The sequence below is a fragment of the Zootoca vivipara genome, chromosome 1 (genome assembly GCF_965207765.1).
Source record: "Zootoca vivipara chromosome 1, rZooViv2.hap1.1, whole genome shotgun sequence".
Classification (NCBI taxonomy): domain Eukaryota; kingdom Metazoa; phylum Chordata; class Lepidosauria; order Squamata; family Lacertidae; genus Zootoca; species Zootoca vivipara.
The window spans coordinates 21,988,880-22,010,902 of record NC_142582.1 but is presented as its reverse complement, the minus strand read 5'-3'; the positions used below and the strand labels follow the sequence as shown (position 1 = coordinate 22,010,902).

Sequence of the window (22,023 nt, the reverse complement as noted above, 5' to 3'; positions counted from 1 at the left end):
TATGTATATATAAAGAACCTGTAAACAAATAACATTAACACATCCAAACCCCATAAAGATAAAACACCGAACAAATAGTAATGTTTAAATGTGTATAAGCATTAGCATTTGAAACAGATAAAAGTCAGTAAAGTAACTGAAGAAAAGGAAGGGCCAAATGTACATCCCATAGGAGGGAGTTCAGCAGTGATGGGGTCACTATGGAAAAGGCCCTGCTGTCTCTCGTACTTACTAATGTAGTTGAGCTTGTAAGGAGGGCAAGGGGACCCCTTGGTTGTCACAATCTGCTGAGCCGGAACTTACAAACCATCTTCAAAGGGCACTCCACATATGGTGCATTGCACTCGTGTAGTCTGTTTTTTTTTTTTAATAAATTTTATTCCATTTTCCAAATTTAACCAATTAAAATAATAAAAAGAACATTCTTTTATACAAAACATTATAAAATTTCATCTAACATCTTGCTCTGCCGAGCTACGACTTCCCCCCCTCCCTTCACGCGGGTTTCTTGTCAACTCCCTTTTTGCAGTTTCTTTTTGACTTTTTGCTCAATTCGTAGGATTTATTTCAATCCTGCAAGTGTTTTTAAAGATCTACAGTTTTTCTCCATATAATCCACATATTTACTCCAGTCTTTTTGAAACCTTGTCTCCCCCTGGTCGCGAATCTTGCAAGTCATCCTTGCGAGTTCAGCATAGTCCATCATTTTAATCTGCCACTCCTCAATTGTTGGTAGTTCCTGTAGTTTCCATTTTGGGGCTAACAAAGTCCTAGCCGCGGTTGTCGCATACATAAACAATACTTGATCTTCTTTTCTAATCTCTTCTCCCATTATTCCTAACAAAAATGCTTCCGGTTTTTTTGGGAAGGTATATCTAAACATCTTTTTCAACTCATTATATAGCATCTCCCAAAATCTTTTTACCTTATCGCATGTCCACCACATATGATAAAATTCACCATTTCCCTCTTTGCATTTCCAGCAAGTTTTGTCACTCGTTCTAAACATTTTGGCTAATTTAACTGGTGTTAAATACCATCTATACATCATCTTATACACATTTTCTTTCAAGGCAGTACATGCTGTAAATCTCAAGGTTTGAGTCCATAATTTCAACCACGCGTCATATTCAATATTATGCCCAAAATCTTTTGCCCACTTAATCATCGCTTCTTTTGTCAACTCATCTTTTGTATACCATTCTAACAGCAGATTATACATTTTTGACAGAAGCTTTGTTTTGCCTTCAAGCACTTCTATTTGGAATTTGGACCTTTTATCCTCAAATCCTATTTTTCTATCCTCCCTAAGAACATCATTTATTTGATGGTATTGTATCCATCCTGTTAAAACTCCTTTAATTTCTTCATAGGGTTTAAGTCTCCATCCTTTTTCAGTCCTTGTCAAGATTTCCTCATAAGTGGCCCACCTCCCCTCCATATTTACTTTCTTAACTGTTAATACCTCTATTGGTGAAACCCACCATGGTTTTTTAGTCTCCAGCAGCATTTTATTTCTTTCCCACACCTCGTACAGAGATCTTCTTATCACATGGTTAGTAAACCCAGTATGAGATTTCTTTTTATCATAACATAAATATGCATGCCATCCAAATCTATTGTTAAAACCTTCCAAATCTAGCAAATCAGTATTCTTTAACGTTATCCACTCTTTAATCCAGCACATACAAGACGCTTCATAATAAAGTCTTAAGTCTGGCAGAGAGAAACCGCCTCTTTCTTTTCTATCTACCAAAATTTTATGTTTTATTCTAGGTTTTTTCCCCTGCCAGACAAATCTTGACAGAATCTTCTGCCATTCTTGGAATTGTCTTGTACCCTTCACTACAGGTATAGTTTGAAATAAGAATAACATTTTAGGCAAAATGTTCATCTTAATTGCTGCTATTCTTCCTAAAAATGACATGTTCATATTAGTCCACCTTTCCAGGTCTTTCTTTATTTCTCTCCATACTGGTTCATAGTTGTCACTATATAAGTTAATATTCTTTGCTGTCATCCATATTCCGAGGTATTTTACTTTTTTGCCACATCAAAACCATATTTTAAATGTAACTCTTGCTTTTCCTCTTTCGTCATATTCATTGCCATGACCTTGGTTTTCTGTCTATTTAGTTTAAATCCTGCTAATTGTCCAAATTTCTCCATTTCTTCTATAGCCTCTGCAACACTTTCATTAGGATTTTCTAGAGTTAAGACTAAGTCATCCGCGAAGGCTTTCACTTTGAATTGTTTCGCGCCTACTTTAATTCCTCTAATAGTTGAAAGATCTCTTAGTCTGTTCAATAGTACTTCCAGGACCATGATGAATAATAAAGGAGATAGAGGACAGCCCTGTCTGGTTCCTTTTGTGATGTCAAAATAATCTGTTAATGTATTATTAATTATCAATCTTGCTTTTTGTTCTGAATATATTGCCTCGATCCCATTCAAAAATGAATCTTTGCCAACCATCGATTCCAAATTCTTCTTCATAAACAGCCAAGATATATTGTCAAATGCTTTCTCTGCGTCCACAAACATTAACACTGCTGGCTTATCTATCTTGGTTTCCAGATATTCTATTACATCTACAATATGTCTGACATTGTCTTTTAACTGTCTGCCAGGAAGAAAACCAGCTTGGTCTTTATGTATCATTTCGTTCAAAGCTTCTTTTAATCTCTTGGACATTATATCTGCAAAGAGCTTATAGTCATTATTCAATAAAGAAATTGGTCTGTAATTTCTAACTTCTAAGCCATCCACTCCTGGTTTTGGAATCAATGTTATATACGCTTCCTTCCATGTATTTGGGATCTTTCCTCCTGCAAGGATGTCATTCATCACTTCTTCTAAAATTGGTACCAACTGTCCATTTAAAACTTTATAATATTTTGCTGATAATCCATCTGGTCCTGGGGCTTTTCCTAATTTCATTCTCATTATTGCCTGGTGTATTTCTTGTGTTGTTATCCTGTTATTAAGTTTCTTTCTTTCATCTTCTGAAATTTGTTTCAATCCATATTTTCTTAAATAGTCACTGATCTTCTTCTCCTCTTCTTTCTTTTTGCAATACAACTCTTCATAGAATTTTTGAAAGGCTTTCTTTATTTCCTTTGGTTCCTCGGTTGCTTTTCCTTCCATATTTATCTTCACTATCGCATTTTGATTTTGACGCTTCCTTAATTGCCAAGCCAACAGTTTTCCTGTTTTGTTCGCTGATTCAAAATTCTTTTGTCTCATCTGCTTTATTTTCCACTCTATCTCCTGATTGATCAACATAGAGAATTGTGTCTGTAACATCTTTATATTATTTTTGATCTGTTGATTCTCTGGTTTATCTATCAGGTTTTTCTCATTTTCCATGAGACATTTCAGAATTTCTTCCTTCTTCTTTTCTTTCTTTCGTTTCAGAAAACTGTTTTGCTGTATTAGAAAACCTCTCATCACTGCTTTACTTGCATCCCATACCATGTCCAATCCAGTGTCTTTGTGTAAGTTCCAGTACAAATAGTCTTTCAGAACATTCTTGGCTTTTTTCACCACCTCTTTGTCTTCAAAAAGCTCTTCGTTCATTCTCCACCTAAAGGAATTCTGGTCTTTGCTTTTCATTTCCATAAATATTGAGTTATGATCTGACAGTGTTCGTGGTATTATCTCTATTTTACTCACCCTGGGCACTAGTTCTTTGGAGATCCATATATGATCTATTCTTCCAGAACTTTGATTTGGTTCTGAGAAGAATGTAAACTGTTTAAGCGTAGGATGCTTTAACCTCCAAATGTCCACTAGGCCCAGGTTTTCTACCAATTCAAAGAAAGATTTTGGTAATTTACCCTCATTCTTCGTTTTCTTTGTCCTATCCAATTCTGGTACTGTCACTCCGTTAAAATCGCCCATAAGTACTATCTTTTGATCCATGAAATCTATCAACCTTTCCTCCAAATTCTTGTAAAATTCAGCTTTATTTTCATTCGGCGCATAGATCCCCACCACCAACATTTTTTCTCCTTGGGTCGATATTTGGACCGCTATCATTCTTCCATCTTCATCTTTAAAGATCAAATTCGGGTCCAATTTGTCCTTTATATACAAAACCACTCCTCTCTTTTTATTTTCTGCCGAATTTATAAATTCTTTACCCAACCTTTTATTTCTAAGAATATAATTATGTTTTTTCGCCACATGTGTTTCCTGGAGGCAAATTATATCCAAATTTTTCTTCTTCAAAATATGATCAATTTTATTTCTTTTGACTTTATTATTCAAGCCATTCACATTCCAGGAATGTATCTTCAACGCCATTTTACTTCCTAATTTCAGGAAGAAAAGATTTTATCTAGTCTTGGTCGGGTTTCTTACTTAAATTTTTATCCTCTTCTTCTTCTTCACTCTCTGACTCTTTATCCTCTTCTTCTTCTTTTCCCTGATCCTCTTCCTCTGATTTTTCTTCTTCTTCTTTTTTCTTTCTTCTTCTTCTTTGTGGTTTTGGTTCTTCTTCTTCCTCTGCTGTCGCTTCAGCTAGAACAGCCAGATCTGGGGTCAACTCTCCCAAATTTTTTTCATATTTTCTCAAGAATTTCCCAATATCATGCATGCTTGTCAGCACATGTCTTTTCTCTTTGTAGAAAAACATTATTCCCTCAGGGTATTCCCATCTATGTTGGATTCCATTTTTCTTAAGCAAGGCCACCATTGCTTTATAATTGTCGCGTTTTTTCAAAAATCTTCCTGGAATTTCTTTAAACACGATTATAGACTTGCCTCCGATGATTAGCTTATTGGTGAAACTCAGGCTTAAAATCTCATTTTTCATCTCCATTGTGTTGAAAATCACCACGCAATCACCAGGCGCTTTCCTGGCTTTGGCCTTTGCTGATTTTACCTTAATTCTAAATGCATTTACAATTGTCTGACTCACTTCTTCATCCGTCTTTCCCATCCATTTTGCCAATTCAGCAATTATCCTTGATTTAATATCTTCTCCTGATTCTTCAGGAATGCCCCTCAGTTTGACATTCAATTGCCTTTGCTTCATTTCAATTAATGCTAAATTGTCAAGCATTTGTTCATGTGCCCGGTCCATTTTCTTCATTTTATCTTTCACTTTATCTGTCTCTTTTTTGACCTCCTTTACATCTTTTTGGGTCTTCTTGATTGATTCTTCCATTGTTTTGGATCTCACCGACAAATCTTTTATTTGAGTCGATAATTCTCCCACCGCTCCTTCAATCTTCTTATGAATCTCTCCCAATTTCTTATCCATTCGTTGTTCACTATGTTTAAATTCATCTTTAATTTTTTGCCATAAAGCTTCTAAATCCTTGACTTCTTCTTGTTTTGAGCCTCTTCTATCTTTTGGTGTTCCTGCTGCCTTCTTTTCTTCTTTGCCAGCCATTCTCCTGCAAAAAAAAGATCAAAAAGAGGGGAAATTCCCCTCTTCACCACTAGGGGGACCGGTACTAGTAAATTCTTACAATAAACCTGCAGTACCCTAACCGCCCCTAGATGGCACTATACTCAATTCCAGGACCCAAATTCCCCTATTGTTCCTTCTGCCACCGGGTCTGACACTCTGCAATCCCCAGCCTTCCAGTACTTTTCCACTTCCAAAGGCAGGGAAACAACAGTTTTTAATTACATTAGTTCAGTCCCTTTTTAACAAAATCTCTTCAGCTCTCAAGCAGCCAAGTTCCCCTTTTATTTCTTAAAACCTGAAACAAAGAAGCCAAGTCCCGCAACTCTTCAGCCGCTTGTGGGCTTAATCCACATATTAAATCCAGTAAAACCCCAAAGAATTCAGATACTTCAGCCACTTGTCGGCTTAATCCAGATAAGGAAAAGTAAAGACCCCAGATCCGTAGTTCCAAAGCGATAAACCCCCTCTTCAGCTACTTGCTAGCTTAATCCAAAATCGACCCCCCCATTCACGCCTCTCAGTTACTGGGGAACATTTTTAACTTTGTTCATAGTTGTAAAAAAAAAACCCAGCCTTCGTCATTCCCTCCTTCGGTGTTGCAGCGGTAAAAGTAAAGCACTCAGGCAGCTCAAAGCCCCTCTGATTTCCGGGCTAGAGTGCAGAAAATATGAAATATCCAGATCGCTTGCAGTTCCACCCCCAAGATAGAGACAAAGTATCAATATAAGAACTCTAAGTAACTCTTTTCAGCCATCAAAACTTGCCTTGTTACAAAGTAATCAAGGACTTCTGAAAAACTCACTCCGCAGGCAGTCAGTTTCGCTTTCCGTTGCTCAGCTCCTCCGATCTCTTTCCTGCGCCATTTTCCCCCGCTGTTGGGACGGACTCCCTTTTTGCGCCCCACAGCTTCAAAAATCCGATTATTAATCTCGCTCCAAATCCAATTTCCACCTTCTTAATTCCTCAGATTAATTATAATTTAAGGAAACTTGCCGCTTACCATCGGAAGCCAGAGACTGCACTTAACGGAGTCAGTGGTCTCTCCCCCTTCGCGCCCGCAGCTCGATCCTCCGCCCGGCTCCCAAGCAATAAAAACCGGGTGCAGGAGAGCACGCAGGGCGCTGCTGGGTGCCACGACCCTCAGGGTAACCCCCCCTGAGGTTTTTGAGGTCCGCGGAGCCTTTGCGTGACCTCTATAGGCTCCGTTAAGTTCGGGATTCCCCGGAGGGCTATCCCGCGCTTCCTAAGATGTCCGCAGCTCGCCGGAAGTCGACTGCTGTCTCTCGTACTTACTAATGTAGTTGAGCTTGTAAGGAGGGCAAGGGGACCCCTTGGTTGTCACAATCTGCTGAGCCGGAACTTACAAACCATCTTCAAAGGGCACTCCACATATGGTGCATTGCACTCGTGTAGTCTGGATGTAAGCAGGAAACAAGTAACCATGGCAATGTCTGCTTTTCTTTCCTAGATATGGGCAGAACTGGTAAACCAGCCCAAGCTGATAAAAGGCTCTCATTGCTGCTGGTCCTCCCTGTGGAGCCATAGGTGGCATTTATTTGTTTTGGGTTCCCCCCCCCCAAAAAAAAACCGCCCTAAAATCTTTGCATAAAGGGTGGTTTAAAAATTTAATAAATAATAATAATAATAATATTTATAATAATTAGTGCTTTTTTCAGCTGGAGCACACCAGAGCACAGTTCTGCCACATCTCAGGCACATCTCCCCGCCTGCTTCTTGCCTTTACAGTACATACATCTGAGAAGCCCGACACAAACATTTCACGTCAAAATGGAAGCTGGCGAGCATATGCGAGTCTACACTTTTTTTTTAGATCTATGACTCCACGTAGCTCCTAGCTGCTCCTAGCTACAATTGGTCAAGCTATAGGGCGGGGCCAATTTCTATTTCCTTTTCATCAATCTGACTCCCGTGTAGCGGCGGCGGGCTTTAAGCTTTCCAGCCAGACCCCTACCATTGCATGCGTGTGCATTTGTGCAAGGGCCCTTCCTAGCTGCCCTAGCCAACTGCCTGAATCTAAGAGAACAAGGGAGGTGAGGGAGTATTTATTAGACCTGCATCAGAATCAGGGCCGACTCCCAAACCAGCTAGGGAGACTGCTTGCCATAGTTTCTAGCACCTCCGCAGGTGGTGAACATGTCTGTTGCCAAACCTGTTCAGGGCTGCCTCGAGTCTCCCAGAGATTGACTGTAACAACTTCTTGTTGAGTTCTGGCACTTACTTAATAAGCACTGATTTATTATTATTATTATTATTATTATTATTCCAACCCCCCTTTTGGGGTTTCATAAATGGGTGAAATTACCGTTTAATGTTTTTCACCCCTTCTTCCTGTAGGCAAAACTCGCATTCCAGAAAGATATGATTAAGCCTTTGGCCCCTGCTTTCCTTTCGTCTCCTCTTGCTGCTGCCGCTGCTGCCGCAGTATCTTCTGCTTTGACTCTTCCTCCACGTCCTTCAGCGGCTTTGTTCCAGGCACCTGCAATACCCACGGCTCTCCTAAGGGCAGGGCATGGCCCCATCCGAGCTACTCCCACATCTATCCTATTTGCACCCTACTGATTGTTGAATCAACAGCATCTCATCGCTACGGCCATTTGGAAGAGAGACCGAAGGAAGCAAATAAAGATTCTGCATTTTTCCCAGTGACTGCGTTTTTAAGGCACCAACGCTTGGTTACTTCCCAACGAAAGCGGGTTGTGGGACTCTGCATTGACGGGTATTGCAATCTAGACAACAGAGGCTTGTTGTTTCGGAGTTGGTTTGGTTTGATTGTTTCAACGAACACTTGGATCGATGGTTGATGAAATGTTTAATTGTGCACAAAATAGAGCGAGAGTTCGTCTGCTTTTTAACTTAGGCACAGGACATGCATTAAAAAACAAAGAACATGGAATATTTTCCTGTCTGACTTGAAAACTAGAATCTTCCTCCCTCACTGCAGCAAAAACTAGGTGAAACAAATGCTTGAATTGCTGACGACAGCTCGAGGACAGATTGCAACTTATTTCCTATGTGCTCCTGTTGCTAGGGATTGTGTGTTTTGGGGCTCCGTGCTAGTGTCTTTTGTGTAGTACCCGAGTTTTACCTCTCCTTCAATTTTAAAGCATTTTAGTTGCCGTGTAAATGTTTGGAAGCAGAGCAGCCCTGGAGCTTTTTCTTTTAAAGAATTTAACGTATGTCTTTAATTTAACATTTTATTTAGAAAGATCCAGAATAAGAAAGCCATATATGAGAGCATTAAGATTGTGACTCATTTACTATTTTCATTTAACTTATTTTGCTTTGGTTCCCACACCCCCTCCCACTGGTGTTGCTAAACAACCGTTTGAAAAGAGAGTTTCCTAATTTATATGTTTACCACATTTCGCGCTTGTTGAGGCAGCGGACCAGTGTATTTATTCATAAATATATTTGCCATTTCTAAACTTCTTTCCTATATAATGACGCTACATGGAGTTGTGGCTCCCAATGCAATAATGTACAGAAAATAAGATATTTATAAAATTAAGTGTCTCTTCTCTTAATATATTGCTGTTTCGGCCCTCTTCTTCCCCTGGGTTCCCCCACTTCATTTTATAAAGGTGATCCGGATACCGAAGACACACCAGGTGTCGTTTGGGACAACAAGGATAATCTCCAAAAACATCTTTACCTGCAGCCTGTAAAGAGTAAAATATATGTGTATTTTTTAAAGAAGGCACGTTTTTAATAAAAATAACATGGAAAAATAGCAAACTGTTTATTAATGAGCAAAAGAATTCGCGTGGAACCTTTAAATGAGACCTCTGTTTGAAAACAGCATCATTACGGCGCAGCACACTAGGAAGTTACCAAACGGCGGCACAGTCACTTGATTACACCGTCATTGTTAATGAATGGCTGAAATTATGAATACATGGGTATAATGTACTTTGCATATCACTGTGGAATGCTCAATGTCTTGCTGTGCTGTGTTTTTAATTCAGTGAAAGCAATAATGGGAAACCGTATGAGCTACACCTACCTAAGGCTGCGGTTCTGTGGTCCTTGGGAGGGCGTCCCAGGAGCCCATAGGACAGATCGGGTCTACCCCCCCTGACATTGGAGAGGAAGATCCATTGTGAGGTCCTCCTTGCCACCACTGGATCACCCAACCGGAGCGCCAACATCAGTATGGGAAAAAGAGTTGTGTTGGGGGAGCAGGAGCAAACCAGGTTAAAAATGTATACGTGGTGATAGTCACCCCTAATTTTCTCCCTCCTTTTTTTCTTCCCACTGTTTCCAATGGGAGGGCAAAACTTTTTAGAATATGGTGTTGATGATCATGATCTAAGAACCTGGAAATGGATGGAACAATGCAGAGCATTCATTTCATCATCATCATCATCACTTTTAATTTGTATACCGCCTTTCTATCATACAATACTCAAGGCGGTTTACAAGCTGAAGAAACAGAATCTAATGAAATACAAAACAACCTTATAACAATCTAATGCAATACAAAAAAGTGATAAAACATAGCTTTAAAATAAGCAATCAAATAATGTAACATTCAACAATCATTACAATAGTATAGAATAATATCAGCATATGAAAATTAAACAGAAACCCACTCTTAACATTTACAATAAATAATTTCAAAACAATAATAAAACAACAGCAAGCCACAGTGCATAAAACAATACAATGCAAATTGAAAAATAGAGACTGGAGGGTGAGGCAAGGCAGGTGGAAGGAGGCCTTGCCTGATGGAGTCTCTCCCCTCACAGTTCTTCCTCCAGGCACAGCTTCCTTATGAGGAGTCCCAGGGCTGGAGGGGATGGGGCAAGGCAGGTGGAAAGAGGCCTTGCCTGATGGAGTCTCTCCCCTCCATCTCCCCTCCATTTCCCTGCACTCGAGCTTGGCATGGCATAGGATAAGGTGGTTGAACCACTTTTGGATTCCTCGCTAAAGTGAGTGATACCCTTCAGCACCTTTCAGCATCCCAGCACAAAAACACTTCCGAATAAGCACCTCTGCCATCTTTTTGATAGATGAGCTCCAGCAGTCTGGTGCCATTCTAGTTCAAGTGGAGCTGTCTTTTTGATACATGGCTCACTGGCCCAGAAACATTCCCCATATGGTATCGTTGAATCACACTGCTTAATTTGTAGCATAGTAATGCCACTAAACAACAAACAACAACAACAACCTGGAATTAATTCTGGATAGCCAGGTGAAGCTAGTGAACCTTGGGATGAATGGCCTGGGTTGTACACCCGCGTATGTTTGGAAATGTCTAAATCACATTTGCTGTTGGGATTTTAGAAGGGACGGTACCTTAGCTACAACATGTGGTCCATAAGAGTTTGAAGGCTGGTGTGTGCAGAAAATGTGTGTTATTTCAGCTCAAGCAGAGGGAGCTGTTTTGGCATTATACGTTTTAAAACACTGGATAGAAACGTTTGCCTAATGAAGTTTTGGAGAAAGATAAGCTGCAACTGATAAATGTCTATGTTTTAGTTCCTTCAAAAAAATATTCTGCTGTGGACAATGCATATTAGCCATTTGGAAAAAAGAGATCCATTATCTCAAAAATGGGTGGGCTGACATTTGTTTATTTACAAAAGCTATCTGGTGCCCATAACTTCTTGCTAGTCCTTTTCAATAGGAAGTAGCCATATTTTAGATGGAGATCTCAGCATGGTTTCCAGGTGAAAAAAGAAACCTGGGACCTTAGGGCAGGTAATTAGTAATGATAATAAATTATTATTTATCCCTAATTGTTGTTAGGACATGGGTTGCAGGTGTTTAGCCTGAAAACAGCATGGAGAGAACCAGAACATAAAGCTCCAATATATTACATTGGCCCATCTCTGACCAGTGTTCAAAATTTCCATTGTTCTAGGCGCATTTTGTGACAGGGAATTTCATTAGCGTGAGCAGTTTCTGAGCTCTTGGCTCAGTACTGTGCCTGAGAATTCGGATAAAAACTGCAAAGTGGAAGAAAAGGAGGACCTTTTTCTGCCGTCCCACTTCCAGCTACTCTCTGAAGACTGGAGAAGAGACCTCCTTAAGAATATTAGGGGGTGGGTGGGCAGGGGAAGGACTAGGCCATGTGAAGAATGAGCATAATAATTTAGCTGCAGTTCATTCATTTTCATCTTTATATTCTTGTTACTAAAAAACCCCGAACCTAGACATTCAATTGTTGAGCCCATAACCTAGGTTTAAGGTGCCATTTAGCTCCTAGCTATCACATCTCAGTTTCTAACACCAGGCCCGGCTCGCCCATTAACTCTAGTGGCGCAATGCACCATGGCGCCTGGGTGATCAGGGGGGTGCTCAGGGGCGCCCCAGCAAGTGGGGGAGCTTCGTGGCGGCCTCCCTTTTGACTCCAGCAGCTGCGCCGGGAGAGCAGGGAGGTAAGCGAGCGGAACAGGGGCACTAGGATCGCTCTGCAGCGCCAGGGTCATCCCTCACCCCGGCGCTGTGTTTCATTAGTAGAGGCGACGCCACATGGCAGCACCTCTACCAATGAAACACAGCGCCCTGTTGGCGGGAAGGAACCCGGCGCGGCACGGCCTGCCCAAGCACCCCGGCCCGCTGGGAGAAGGGAGGAAGGCCGCGCAGAGCAGCGGCGCCCCCTCCCCCACTCAATCGGGCGGCATCAGACAGGCGGGCGGCCTCCGGCACAGCGCGGCCCCACTGTGAGGCGCGGGGGCCGCCGTGAGGCTCCCGCCGCCCGGCACGCCAAGTAAGAGTTCTTTTTTAAGGGGGGCGCTTTTTAAGGGGGGGCGCCCGAGGGATCCCTGTTCCAGGGCGCCCGATGACCTTAAGACGGCCCTGTCTAACACTATCTCTGACCCAGCTCATTGAAGACTGTACTTCTGGTGCTGTGTAAAGTTGTCTCAAAATAATAATTGGTCTCCCTTTGAGACAGTTTTAAGAAACAAGTAATGCCTTGTGTCAAAGTGTCATTCTCCCAAAGCGCACCTGAAATTTTAGCCACCTTGCCTGCCTGCTGTGGCTTCAGAAGCATGCACAGCAGATCCGGAACCTTCCAAAGGGTTTCAGATTCAACTGCATTCAAAAGATTCAGAATTACATTCAGCTTCTCAAGCGTCTCTACAAAATGACTAGCCTTTCAGGAAATTTGGGAGTACACAGCGTAATTGTTATTTGATAATTGAAAAATGTGAAGTAGCGGTGTAGCTTAGAGCCAAAAAGGCTAATAACTCTTTGGGTAGCTGAATAGATTCTTTTAATAAATATCAAAATGAAGAACATGTTTACATGCCAGCATGGGTCCAATCTCACTTAGTTTCCACTTCACTCTTTACCTCAGCAAAGAGTTGTTTCTTTGTTCTTTATAAAGAAATCTCCTGGACAGAATTCTCCCTATTTGCATTATAGGGGCCACCCTCTCTCTGACTTATTACAGAGATACAACTGTCTTTTACAGTGTCGTGTATTCTCCTCACAGACACACCATGAAGATGCAGTAACAACTGGACAGACAAACACACTGTCAAAAAATACCTCACAATCACATGAGAGGTGTTCCTTAAAGAACCCCCCCTTTAAAATACATACAGCTACACAAATAAATATTCCCATTTCAGGAAAATTAAACATCTAATATCCTTAACAGTAATGGCTTCTGCTTTTTATCCCACGTTGCCAAACCTAGCATTCTGTGAACCGCCCCGAGACCTCCAGGTATAGGGCGGTATGTAATAATAATAATAATAATAATAATAATAATAATAATAATAATAATAATAATATGGATGTGACCCTGGTGGCTTGAATTTTGCCTCACCTTTGCTTCTGACACTTTTAGGGCAAATGATGTATGGTGCTGAGAAGTATTGCAAAGAAAGTTGCCCTTTTACAAATCTTGGGTCCAGTTACCTGAAAATAAGACTTGGACATTTTTCGTATTGTCTGCTTTATGACAGAGCCGTTAATATTATTTTATTTTTTTAAATTAATATTATTGACTGAATTTGTTTTTATGGATTCTGTAATTTTTGGTTCTAAACTTTCTTCTCTCCCCCACCCCCACCCCCAGTATATTTTTAATTCTTATTTTATTTCATGGTCCCCTACTCTGGGAATGAAATAGTCAATGAGTGGTGGTTATTTCCCCCCTCCCTCTCTCTCTCTCTCTCTCTCTGTGTGTATTGCTTCGTTCCAGAAACACCATCTTCGCAAGCTGATCGAGGGGGCCCAACACAATGCCCTGACGTCATGTTTGCGATGTCGCAGGGAGCCAGGGGTCAGAGTTGAACACCCTCTGAACACTGAGGGGGTCCAGACCCCTAAAAAAAATATGGGGGGGGGAGGGAGAAACTGCCTCAGGTCCTAGAAGTTGGCATGCATGCTTCGTTTTATATTTAAGGAGCAATTAAGCAAACAAGCACACATATACACACAGAGAGAAATCTACAGAAAATTTACCTTTGACTTTCAGAGGTGAAAAGTTGTTCCTCAATGAATTATTCACAGGGAGAAAGAAGACTGGATGCAAGCAGTGCCACGTCTCTGTGGCACAAGTTCAGGTTTCATTAGCTAACTTCTTTTCACCTGTGACAGTCCCCAGTCTGTAAATCTCCATGCCTGATGTAAATAGGGTGCCATTATGCTCCCCTCCCCTCCCCTTGCTTGTCTTCACGCTATGGAGGAGGGGAAAACAGGCTTACTTCCTTGCTTGCTTGCTTGCTTGCTTGCCTCCCTTCTTTCACCTCTTTCTTTCATTTAATCTTTCTGCCAAGCTGAGCCTCTGAACTGCCAGCTTTGGCATTAGAATCATAAATCAACTTCAGCAATTACTCCCTGAAAATGATTTAATGCAAGCTGTACAAAACTGATTGATGATACTTAGGACCCAGAGTGGGGGGGGGGGGCTGGGGGCGGTGTTAACACAGTGCATTGAACGATATGTAATATTCAAAAAGTTGTTGGCAAATCAAATCCTTCCTGATGAGTGCCTGAAAATGAATTTTGACAACAACAACAACAACAACAACAACAACAACAACAACAACAACAACAACAACAACAACAACAACAACAAGACTTCTGTTGTCCCATTCCTCTTACAGTATTTTTATTATCAGTCTGCTGATAATATTCTTTTATATTCTCCACACCTGAACAGATTCACATTGCAGGTAAAGAATAACATGGCTGAGTGAGTCCTTGCAGATGAGGCTAACCCAAAATGGAGCCATTGTGGCCTTTGATACCCTTATCCCCCGTAGAAATTTGTCCAGTTCTCTTTTACAGCCATCCAAGTTCGTGGCCAGCACTGTCCTTCCTGAAGTGGTGGTTTAGTGTATGGCTGGCAGAACAGCATGAAATGGTGTCTGCTATTCCAGCAAATGCGGTTTAATTATGTGGGCTCATCTATTCCAGCAAAGAAGGTTTAAAACATCCGGCTTGTCAGGTTCAGGGAATTGTGACAGGGAGTTGTGTAGTAGAACAACTGGGCTTGGTTCCTGCACTCGTAAATCACCTCAGTGCACGGCTCATAAAGTGCAGTAGCAAGAGGGCTTAGAAGGCTGGAAGGGGCAAAAGAGGAATGGCGTTTTTGGAATCACCACACACTCCTACTGTATCAAAAACCCGATGGTAATGGAGGTGTGCCCTATCTCAGGTTGCATACACACCGTACATTTAAAGCAGATCTGCCCCTCCCCGCAAAAGAAAATCATGGGAATTGTAGTTTACCCCTCACAGAGTTAGCAAACTATAGTGCCTAGGAATCTTTTGGGGAAGAAAATGTGCTTTAAATGTGTTTTTGACGCATGGTGCTTATGCAGCCTCAGTGAAATAGCACCGGGGAAATGATTTCTCCTCTCCAGAGGACTTCAGAAGCAGGTAGAAGAGGCCTCTCAAGACTTTTATCAACAAAGCTGATCTCTTTTGCAGCATCCTATAGTGGTAGTTTATCAGCAGCCAAACCTTCTGTAAATTACCAGAGTTCTTCAAAGTACACACAGATTTGATTTTATTTTTAAAAAGAGGACCTTTAGGGGAGGTCGATAGGAGCACAGTGAAGAGGAAAGGTAATTTCTTTTTCTTTCTTTTTTGAGGAAATAGGAAGGATAAAAATAAAATGAAGAAGATGACACTTGCATGCAAGAAGAAAGATTACCCTCCTGTGTCAAAGGAGCTGCCTGAATATTTTTCTCTTATCACAACTGAGTGAGGAGATTAAAATGATCGAATGTTTGCAGCTCCATATTTCTAACACAAATAGTTTACAATTTCCCCCTCATTTCCCTGAGCTCGTCTGCATATTTCTCCCACTCTTTGTGCTGAACTGTCTTTCACCCTGTAACTTTTTCTGTTCCATTTATCTGAAGGGATAAGGTATTTGGGGAAGGCAAGGGATAAGGTATTTGGGGAAAGTATTATCTTTCGTTTGCACATGATTGAAACCTTTTCACACTGTTAGAATGCGGGGGGGGGGCATTGCCATAAACCCCTTCCTTGAACAGCAGCCTGGGCTTTGAGCCAGACAAAGATTGGGGCTGGCCAGTTCCATCAGACCAGCAGCACCAGAGGAAGAAACCAGCCTGAGCGCCAACATCTTGACCATGTCAGATCTTGAGCCCATGAATCAAATGGCCTCAAATCAGAACTCCTGTAGTCTGTACCCTCAGAGCATTGTGGAACCAACACCACTTCTGCTCCAGGGACCCGCATTTGCCTTAGGAAGGGTCATAGCTTACTGGTGGAGCATATGCTTTGCATGCAGAAGGTCCCCGGTTCATTCCCCAGCACATCCAGTTGGAATGGAAATGCCCCTTGTTGGGACAGGAGTCAGCTTCACCTGCTGAACAGCAGCCTGAAGAGGGAGAAGGGGGAATCACTCCACCTGCAGCTGATCAGCCTTCAAGGACACAAAAGAGAAGGCACTGATGAGAACCAGCTGGCTTCAGCTTTCTTAAGCAGAAATTCCAGAAGCAGTCAGATGCTGGTAACAATGCCTGTAGTTCCTGGCCCTACCTTGCTGCTTGTCTTGATCCTTGACCCCATGATCATCAGATCCCCTGACCCCTGGACTGTCTGACCACGTGGATTGCTGTTTGTCCAAACCCAGGACTGGAGCCGACTTTGGATACTGTCTCTACCTCCAGGTAAGTACACCTCAGAGACTCTGCTGGTTGGCTGGTCTCCCACTCCACTGAGCTCTGCATGTTGTTGCTCAGCAGTGAGACTACGACACTTCTCGAAAGCCCTTGAAAGCTGCTGCCAGTCAGTGCAGGCATCAGCTGGATGATCAAAGGGTCTGACTTAGCTTATGGCAGCTTCTTATGGTCTGTGTCAGTATACCCAATACAAGGAAGAAGCCTGGTGGGAATCCTTGGAGGAGAATTAGGCTCCAAGCCTGCCCTCAAAAAAATGGTGCAGCCTGAAAGGGACTTGGGGAGCTGAAAGGCTTCAGTCAAGTCCCAAAGTCCCAGTCAAGTCTATACTTTGCTTGTCTCACACCTAGAAAGCATAGGTGTGAGTCATTTCCTGCTCTTCTTGTGCTTTCTAGGCATGAGTGGGTCCACATGTTTTTTCATTTGCCCTCCTGCTTTCCCTGGGAAGACACACTCTTCCCGGCAGCGCCCTCTGGAGCCTCCGGGGGGCCAAGCCCATCCTTGTCTCAGTGGGGAGCCGCTGCAGCAGCGGGGGAGCGCCCGGTAAGGACGGAGAAAAGCTGGGAAACAGCACCAAGGCTGTGATTTTCTTTGAGAGGGGGGGTCTGGGGAGGTGGACGGTATTCTATTTAATTGATTTCTTTGTTGCATATATATCCTGCCCGTTCCTCCATGCAGCTGGAGTAGGCCTGCATATTCCTCCTCCACCCCACAACAGCCCTGCTAGGTAGGCTAGGCGCAGAAGGAGTGACTGGCCACTTCATGGCTGAGTGGGTGGATTTGAACTTCAATCTGACGATTGAAGGGTTTTAAGCAGAGGTGGGCTGGTCAGTTTAATAAAGTTAAACTGTGGAACTCCCTCCCACAAGAGATAGGTGTGGCTTTAAACGAATATTAGATGAATTCATGGAGACAGGTATCAATAGCTGGCTTTGTTCTCCCTCCAGAGTCAGAGGTAGCAATGCTTCTGAATCCCAGTTGCTGGAAACCCCTGGAGGGGACAGCATTGCTCTTGAGTTCGAATCCTGGTTGTTGGTTTCCATTTGAGGAATCTGGTTGGCCACGGTGAGAACAGGAGGAACTTTCTGACGACGGTCCTCTTCTCCTTCCTTGGAGGTTTTTAAGCAGAGGTTGGCTGGCCACCTGTCACGGATGCTTTAGCTGAGATTCCTGCATTGCAGGGGGTTGGACTGGATGACTTTCAGGGTCCCTTCCGATTCTACATTTCTGTGATTCTACAACTCCCAATTTGCCTTTCTCTTGGTCTCCTAGCTGGAGCCCTAGGAAAAGCCCCTCTTGGTGCTCTTCCCCCTCTGGCGGTGTGCAGGGAGGGGGGAGGCCGCCGGTGAGGCTGCCAGTGGGGCCGCACGGGTCCCCAGGTTGCTGCGCTCGCTGTGTTTGAAATATGATTGGCGGGGGGGGGGGTGCCAGAAGGTGATCTCGCCTAGGGCACAAAAAACCCTAGCACCGGCCCTGCTCTCCTGTGCTGTGTCTAGAGACCCATGAAAGCCGTAACAAGTTGCAAACTTTGTGTATTGCTCTCTGTACATTCTTCAGTGCCTGCCTTCCACTGATCATCAGTTTGGCTGGGAAAACAGCACGGAAGTAGCAGAACCAGCAAGAGTGAAACAACATAAAATAGCCAAATATTTGCTCAATCAAGAAACAGTGGATAGTAGAATAGGCTGGGAGGGGGGTGGAACTTGGGACAATTTCCAAAATGTATAGTGCTATTCATATAACATGAATATGCCCCAGAAGAAACAATATCTCAAAAGCGTTTTTTCAGCTGTTTTGCCTGCTTTTTACGAGCGTACGTTTTGAGTGGGAGTATTGGATAAGCCCATTACAAAACTGCCTCTTTAGAAAAGAGAAGTCTACAGAGGCTTCTTCAGTAAATTCAGAGTGGTTGCCATTTCTAAGACTCGAGAAATCAATGCCTGTATGCACTTAAGGTGCAATTAGGATTGCTGCATACTGCACACCAGAATATCAGCAAGACCAAAAAAAATCACATTCCTTCACTGTTTATCTTCGCAGGTCAATGATGTTATATTTATGGTGTTACCTTAAAAGGCAGAGAATCTTCCGCTCAAGGCAGGATACACAATTATGCAGCCCAGAGGACAGGTAAGACAGACTTTTGGGAGGAGGAGAATTCACTTTTCTTTAGCCTTTGGGCAGAGCTGAGAACAGCTCTATATAGCTCCAAATATAGTTGGATCAATGTTTTGCTTAACAAGAGAAATGGAAAGATCACTTGATCCAACAGCTGGTACAACTAGGAAAAATGTTTTCTGCAGTAATCTTTTTGATATAAAACAGAAAGCTGTTATCTTTTAAAAAATGTAATAGGAGTGTCACACTGAGTGTACAGTGGGCTGGATGCAGAGTTAACCATGCATAGAGTAGGCCCATTGAAAGCAAATCCCATTGATTTTAATGGGGGTTCTCTATGCATTACTAATTCTGCATCCAGCTCAGTATTTCTAATATTATATATTAGAAATGTACAGAGGAAGACTTCAGTATACCCTGCAGCTATGGTCAAAGTGAAGGGCTGATTTCCTCAGCCAAGGGGAAATGGTTCACAAATAACCATTTTGTAATTTCACATTCTTCACTATTTTCACTATTTCACTATTCATTATTATTTAGCCCTGATTGACCATCTTGAATAAACTCCATTGTGTTTGCATATCAGGCAAAGGAAAGCAAGGGGGGGTAGGCTGAGACAGCAAAATGATAATGCAACTTTATCAAGGTATTGCAGTGCTATTTTTCTAGAAAAAAGAGTGCTGGAACTCACTATGAACACCTCCCTTGTTCTCTTATAATGGCAGTGGTGCCTACCTAAGAGGTGCCAGAACTGAGTTCTAACGAGCTAAGAAAAAAAACCCACCCTCAGATATTATATAATAAACCTATTCTGTATTCAGAGAATCCTTTGACACTGCAACAACAAAAAGGAACAAAAAATGTGAATTTTAAATGCATAATATAATTTGAGTTTTGGGGTTGTGTGCACATACCAACCTAGTGCTTAGACTTGACCTGGGGAGCACCTGACCTGGCCCCAAAATATTGCTGAAAATGTTCCACCTTGTGAAGCCTCAGGCTGAGTTTGGCCCCCTCGCACACAAAAATGGGTGATGTCACACCAAAGTTACATTTCAGTCCACCATCTTGATTCAAAATGGTACCTGGTGTCCAAACATCAACAAAAACTGCCACCCCAGTCTCAAGCAGCCTCATGCTGAGTTTTGCAATGAGAGATGTCTAAGCCCAGTGTTTTTTTCCTGGGGGGATGCATACCCCTAAACATTTTGTGAAGCTTTGTACTTTTCTCCATTTACTGTATTCTCTCCCCCCCCCCAATTTGAACTATAAAATGGTGATTTTCTTGAGTCAAAATGAGAGTACTCCTAAACATTTTTAGGGGAGGGAGCACTGTCCAAACCTATAGAGAACAAGCATAAGAGCAGACGGACAAGCCACTATCCAAAATATATAGTAGATAAGCAAATACAGTGGTACCTCGGTTTATGAACACAATTGGTTCCAGAAGTCTGTTCATAAACTGAAGCGTTCATAAACTGAAGCGAACTTTCCCATTGAAAGTAATGGAAAGTGGATTAATCTGTTCCAGACGGTCCGCAGGGTACTTAAACTGAAGTGTTCATAAACTGAAGCGAACTTTCCCATTGAAAGTAATGGAAAGTGGATTAATCCGTTCCAGATGGGTCCGCGGAGTACTTAAACTGAAGCGTTCATAAACTGAAGCATGGGTGTAATTGGTTCCGGAAGTCTGTTCATAAACTGAAGCGTTCATAAACTGAAGCGAACTTTCCCATTGAAAGTAATGGAAAATGAATTAATCCGTTCCAGATGGGTCCGCGGTGTTCATAAACCGAAAATTCATAAACCGAGGTGTTCATAAACTGAGGTTCCACTGTACATGACCCATAGCATACATATCTTAGGGAAAGAATGGTGCTGAAAAATTCAGTTTGGGTTCATGTCAGTGTTCAGGATAAATGTTAAGTTGTAGAAGAGGAAAATGTGTGAGCTAATGAGGAGTGGAAATTAGAATATATTTCCCAGTTGATTTGCCACACTTTGATGCAGTTCCATAGCCATTCCCCAGTCAATCTATATTTGACAATACTGCTTCATCTGAGCGCTGTTGATATAGCAGAATGGAGAAAGGTAGATTTCCAATCCCTGGTAATGTTTTTTTTCCCCTTCAGAAAATGTAATATTTATTTATTTATCATAGCCATGTAAATAAAATGCTCTCATTTCATAAGTAACTTTGCCACAAGGAATGCAACATTTAAAGAGAAAAGGAGCATTAATTCTAACTGAATGACTTCTTGAATTTTGTACTGGAGCCTGGAACTGAAAATTAGAAGGACTTTGAACACTCCATACATGTCTAGGAACACATTTATTATGTAAATTGGAATTCTGAATAAAAAATATATGGGGGGGCCGAATAACCATATTAGGCATTGTAGTCAGGGGCATTTATCAACTTAAGACATTGTTTGTTGGTTTATTTATTGGGGGGAATTAGAGTGCATTTAAGAGCAAACCACCCTTACTGGAACTCCTTAATGTCTAGAATCTTAAAACTGTTTGTTGAGCTATAGAATGGTGTGACAATAATACACTTTTGGCAAGGTACCTCACCAAAGGCTCGTGAGTAGACTTAGTTGTAAAATGAGAGGTCTTCATGTGGATCAGGAATTGGTTAGGAAGCAGAAAGTAGGAATAAATGGACAGTTCTCCAAAGAGAGAGTTGTGAAAAATGGAGGCCCCCAAGGACCAGTACTAAGAGCTGTGCTTTTTTTATTTGCTCATAAACAAGCTAAAGTTCAAGTTGAGCAGATAGTTGGCACATATTGTGGTTCTGGCCAAGAGGGGTGTTGTCACTCATTCTCATTTGTTTATAGTTTGCTATCAACCCTGTACCCGGAGCTGCTTGGGAATTCTAAGAAACTAAAATATATTTGAGATTTGAAATCAGTGGTTAAAGATGGGTGCAGTTTTACAAGGTTCAGTCTGACATTTTGATTCAAAATGGCATGCAATTGTATCCAAATGTAGACATAAACCCTGCTCCTCGATCTCGGGAACCATCACCCAAAATTTGGTGCCAACATCTTAAGAGGTGTTCAAATGCATAGCGAACAAACAACTTTCCAAAATATATAGTAGACAGATAACCATGGATCAAATAATGCTGGTGTTATTTCAGCACACATGGGTTTATCTATTGACTTAAAATGATCAGGCCACTAAATGAAATGTGTTTGAACTGAATCACAAGGCACTTTATAAATGTCAGCCTGCAAAAGGGGGATTTATGTCTGTGTATTTTTCAGTTAGATACCACACTGTGTGGTGTAAGGTTAGGTTGGATGCAGAGAGATTATTCATTATTCTTTGGACTCC

The 22,023-nt window shown here is 41.9% G+C and overlaps 1 protein-coding gene across 13 annotated transcripts in view; it reads left to right on the top strand.

The window, feature by feature from the left end:
- Nucleotides 1–9,178, top strand: part of ZNF385B (zinc finger protein 385B) — a 194,842-nt gene extending 185,664 nt beyond the window's left edge. For all 13 annotated transcript variants that reach the window (XM_060280543.2, XM_060280541.2, XM_060280536.2 and 10 more), the window contains one exon: nucleotides 7,778–9,178. In XM_060280543.2, coding sequence (XP_060136526.2) covers nucleotides 7,778–8,002 — 225 coding nt within the window. In that variant the 3' untranslated portion in view covers nucleotides 8,003–9,178. The remainder of the gene's footprint in view (nucleotides 1–7,777) is intronic.
- Nucleotides 9,179–22,023: the final 12,845 nt, after the last annotated feature.